The following is a 4,846-nucleotide window of genomic DNA, read 5'->3' on the forward strand; positions in this document are numbered from 1 at the left end:
CCGACCGTTGTTAACAATGCAGGCGCTTTGTTGTGTTTGATCAGTTGTGATATAAACAAGTTTGAATGGAATATACTGTCATGTGACCTTGCTTTACCCCTCGTCCCCTAAACAAAGCACCTGTGTGTGGAGTGTGCGCAGTGCACTACCATGAGAGTCGTAGGAGCGTAAATAAAACAAAGAGAGACAGGGGAGGAATTACCATTGTGAGGAGGCAGGATGTTTGTTAACCTTTGCTTGGAGAAGTGGCACCACCACCACCACCACAGATGTATAATAAAAATGGAGTCCAACGAAATGGAAGAGAGCGACCAGTATAACAACAATAACACAACTACCTGTACGGTAAGCAGTCCTTTGCTTTTTAGAAATGGCAACACTCACTCAATTAATAGGCGAGACGAAAACAAAAGCAGTCCTTACAATCTATCGAATAACTCTAAGCTTTCTAGTCGAACCAATGTTGAAAGTAATTCCTATTCACAATGCGATCCTGAAATTCGAACTGAACCTCGTCGTTGTCCTTCTGAAAGTCTTCGACCAATTTCTGCTTCTCTCCACCAAACATCACATTCTGAAGTACTTTTGCATTCTACCGGTAAAAGTAGCAGCAGCAGCAGTAGTAGTAACTCGAAGCATCATAGCCACCGTAACTATCACCAGTCTCTCTACAGTAGCCGTCACCACCATAGCCATCGTAAACACTACAGTCGTTACAAAAATAACCGTAGTCCTAACTATCAGACGTCTCAACAATTCGATGAAAACATCCAAATGATAACCAACCACGGACGACGATCGACAGATAACTACCTGTATAACAAAAGCAGTCGAAGTCATCACAATAATACGATCACCAATAACACAAGTTGTTGCAGTAGTAGTACTGACTGTGGCATTGGCGGCAACTCCGGCAAGGTTTCTCCGAGACTTTCTTCTTCAGACCCTAACTCCAATGACAATAGTCCAAACCCTAACTTGTCTCCAGCACCTACTTCAGCCATAACATCACCACTTCCGCCTCCGTCTCCCCCAACAAAGTCTGGAGAGCACGTCCATTGTTTGTTTCCCGAGTTATTGGTAATGATATTCTGCTATTTAGACGTGAGGAACAAAGGCCGTGTGGCCCAAGTATGTGGTCGCTGGCGGGATGCTGCCTATTCTCGCACTGTGTGGCGTGGAGTTGAAGCTAAAATTCATCTTCGTCGATCAAACCCTTCTTTATTCCGTAGCCTTGCCAAACGTGGAATTCGCAGAATTCAAATTCTGAGCTTAAAACGAAGTCTCCGTGATGTTGTAGCCGGCATTCCAGACTTAGAAAGTCTTAACCTTAGTGGATGTTATAGTATCACCGATGCTGGTCTAGGCCAAGCACTTCTCTACCGGTTGCCTTTGGTTAGTGAACTTAATCTCAGCCTGTGCAAGCAGACAACAGACTACAGCCTCAGCCGGATTGCTATGTATCTAAAAAATTTAAAAGTATTACATTTAGGTGGTTGTTCTCTAATAACGAATGCAGGTTTGTTTGTTATTTCCTATGGATTAGTCAACTTGCAATCACTTGATTTGAGAAGCTGTCGATATCTTTCAGACCAAGGGATTGCTTACTTGGCAGGACTTGGTAATGAGATAACTACACAAGGTAACTTAGCTCTTGAACATCTTTGTTTACAGGACTGTCAGAAACTTACGGACCAGTCACTACACTATATGAGTCTTGGGTTGAAAAATTTACTTAAAGTGAACCTTAGCTTTTGTGGTGGGGTCACTGACGCAGGATTGCAGTATTTGGCTAAAATGCCCAGCCTACGTGAAATTAACCTTGCCAGCTGTGATTTAGTGACTGACACTGGACTTGCACATTTGGCACGTGGAGGCTCACACATAACATCTTTAGATGTGAGCTTTTGTGATAAAATTGGAGATGGAGGCTTGAGCCGTTTGGCTGAAGGACTCTTTAAACTTGAATGCCTCAGTTTGAGTGCATGTAACATCAGTGACACTGGTATTAGCTATATTACACAGAATATGCATGGTTTAACCACATTAAATATTGGTCAGTGTCATCGTATTACCGATCGAGCACTGAATCTAATAGCAGACAATCTGAAAAAACTGTCAAGTATGGACCTCTACGGTTGCACACAAATATCTGCAAAAGGTCTTGAAAGGATTATGCAATTACCAAGTTTATCCAGTTTAAATTTGGGTTTGTGGCACAAACGGTGACACTAGAAATCAAGTTGATCTTTTGTCTTCAGTTTTATGCAGGTTAAATTTATCTCCTGTTTTGTCTGTATATTTCACTTGACCAAGTTTTACATGGAACACAAGATGTTGGCCTGTTCATATAAGAATATATTCTATGGAAATTAGAAATACTGAAACCTGTCTTGCAATTTGCTTGATTTCAATTTACCTGAAACAACATCTAATATTCTTAGATCCAGAGTCATCTTAGGAACCAAGATTGCTGCAGAATATTTCTCAAAATAACAAAAAAGACATTTAGGGAATATATTGACTTATAAATGTAAAACAAAAAAAAAAAAAAAGAAACATGGAAAAACCTAACTCTACAATCTATAATATTTATTATTTTGATCAGAAATGTTTTATATTTTGCTTAGTTTCTTTATAAACAGTAAATGCATTTTGTTGTCATTTATTTCATTTAAAAAAATTTTTTTTGAGAAATGATATTGAGAAGCAATAATATGGAAACAAGTTCAGCTGATTGGTAAAAATTCATATTTATTTGAATCATCACTTCAGAATTAAAAACAAAACATGTTTGAATATTAACAAAGAAGCTCTGTTGTTATAGCCTAGCGTTTATTTCATTGGAAATAGAAATAACACTAATATTTCAGTTATTTTCATGCTATGAAGGTAGCAAGTTGACCATACACAACATATATCTCTTTTCCATTTTATACTTGGACCATTCTACACTGTTGTGCTGTCTTCATTGGTGATGACAGTAAAGATCTAAAGTAGGATTTTGTTTGATGTAATGCGAATTCAGTGCATTAAAATTTAGTGTAGTAAGTCAGCCACTCATCAGTTTTGTGCCTGCATAGTTTGTTTGATGAAAGTGGTTGTAATTGTGTTCTGGCTAGTTGCATTTATATGACCGATCACAAGTTGTCTTGAAGTTCCAGGGGCTATAAGGGTTGTAAAGCACACTGACCATGAGCTGTTGTTTAGATCAGATCAGTTTTGAACCAGCAGACCAGCTTTCAAAGACATTCTAACCATGGCCAGCATGCTTCTGATTCAGGTAGTTTATTGGTGCAAGTGTGGCTGTGTCATATGTCCTTTTTCTAACACTGTAAGGGTATCATTTGAGAAGAGGTTTAGTTGCTATTTTTAGCAGGGTAGGCAACCACACATAGGTTTCCTAACAAGTGTATTTGAAATAAAATATTTTGGTTTTATTATTTAGGTACTGAATAGATCAGTGAGAGCTGTATGTGGCTGAAAAATTAAGACTTGGTCAGGACTGTTTGATATTAAAAAATGGACTTGATATTGCCTGTGGGGCCTCAGTGTTGACAAAATTATTTGTCCTGATGGTTTGATTATATTGTTCTCTGGTGTATGAATGATATCAATATATTGTGTGTGAATTGTGATCTCTTGGGGGGAAAGTAATGTGATGAATTATTATTGAATGATATCTGTAGTATGTTGTATTTTTAGTATTGCTTATGAGTTGTGTATCAGTGACTGATAAGTACCAGTCTATTGTTTGAACTGATCTAAGGATACAGAAGTATACAAACAAAAGCTTGGAGCTAGCCCACTTTGGGTATGAAACACTGCTGTCTGTTATGGAAAAATTATTCTCCAGGGGGCTATGTTTGTTACAAAAAACTAATTGGTCATCATCATCATCATCATCATTTATGCATTCATTTATTCTTTGCGAGTATGAGTTGGATAAGCCTTCTTCAATACATCTCACTATCTGTTGCATTTCTTTATCATTTCCTTTGTGAAATTCAACATCCTGAGATTAGCTTTCTACCCATGTCTTTCTTAGTCTTCTGTTCCATAGTCTTCTTCTTGGAGGTCCTGGCACTTCTTTACCAATCTGTCATCAACTATATGCATTACATGTCCATACCAACACAGTCTCCTTTTTGGCACACTACATCTGATTTGTATTATAGCTAGTTTTCTCTCAGCTCATCCAAATCTACTTAAAAGGGTTTATTCTGAGCTTATATATTTTTTTAATATTCAGTTGTGACTGAACACCAAAGAGCTCTGAGCATTGCATTTATCGAAGTAATATAGCAGCGCATAAAGTGCAGCCTTTGCAGCTGAATAACTGTTTCAAATGTTGGCATGGTGGTAGGGTGTAAGTTAGTTACACAGATCCCAGTTGAGGCTGGTACTTATTTTATTAGCCTCAAAAGATGAAAGACAAAGTCAACCTTGGTAGAATTTGAACCCAGAAGAAATGCTGCTAAGCATTTTGTTTGATATGCTAAAGATTCTACTAGCTGACCATCTTGCAGCTAAACAATGAGTATGTGGATCAGTGTGTGAATTAGTGTTTGTGTTTCTGTGTGTCTTCACTTCGACACCATTTGAGTAACAGTGAATATGTTTACGTCTCTTGTAAACAATACATTCTGTAGCTCAGTGATTTTAATGTGTGAAGACCAGTGGAAGAAAAGATACCTTACTTGAAAAACAAGTAGAGTTGATAACATGAAAGGTAGCTGGCTGCAGAATACTGCCTCAGTTAATCCTGTCCAACTCATGCAGGTCTGGAAATCAGATGTAGTGATGATGATGATGATGATAAATGAAAACAACTAAACTTAACAAT

General features: G+C 37.9%; 1 protein-coding gene across 1 annotated transcript; it reads left to right on the top strand.

Annotated features, from left to right (window-relative positions):
• The first annotated feature begins 207 nt into the window (after positions 1-207).
• LOC106881949 (F-box/LRR-repeat protein 14) lies at positions 208-2,653 on the top strand. The gene has a single exon (XM_014932479.2). It carries the CDS (start codon positions 220-222, stop codon positions 2,227-2,229), a length of 2,010 nt encoding a protein of 669 aa, XP_014787965.1. The 5' UTR covers positions 208-219; the 3' UTR covers positions 2,230-2,653.
• Positions 2,654-4,846: the final 2,193 nt, after the last annotated feature.

Source organism: Octopus bimaculoides, chromosome 3 (assembly GCF_001194135.2).
Source record: "Octopus bimaculoides isolate UCB-OBI-ISO-001 chromosome 3, ASM119413v2, whole genome shotgun sequence".
In the NCBI taxonomy this organism is placed as follows: Eukaryota; Metazoa; Mollusca; class Cephalopoda; order Octopoda; family Octopodidae; genus Octopus; species Octopus bimaculoides.

Excerpts from the sequence above, each read along its gene's own strand:
- LOC106881949 (XM_014932479.2), top strand. The coding sequence starts at position 220 with ATGTTTGTTAACCTTTGCTTGGAGAAGTGGCACCACCACCACCACCAC.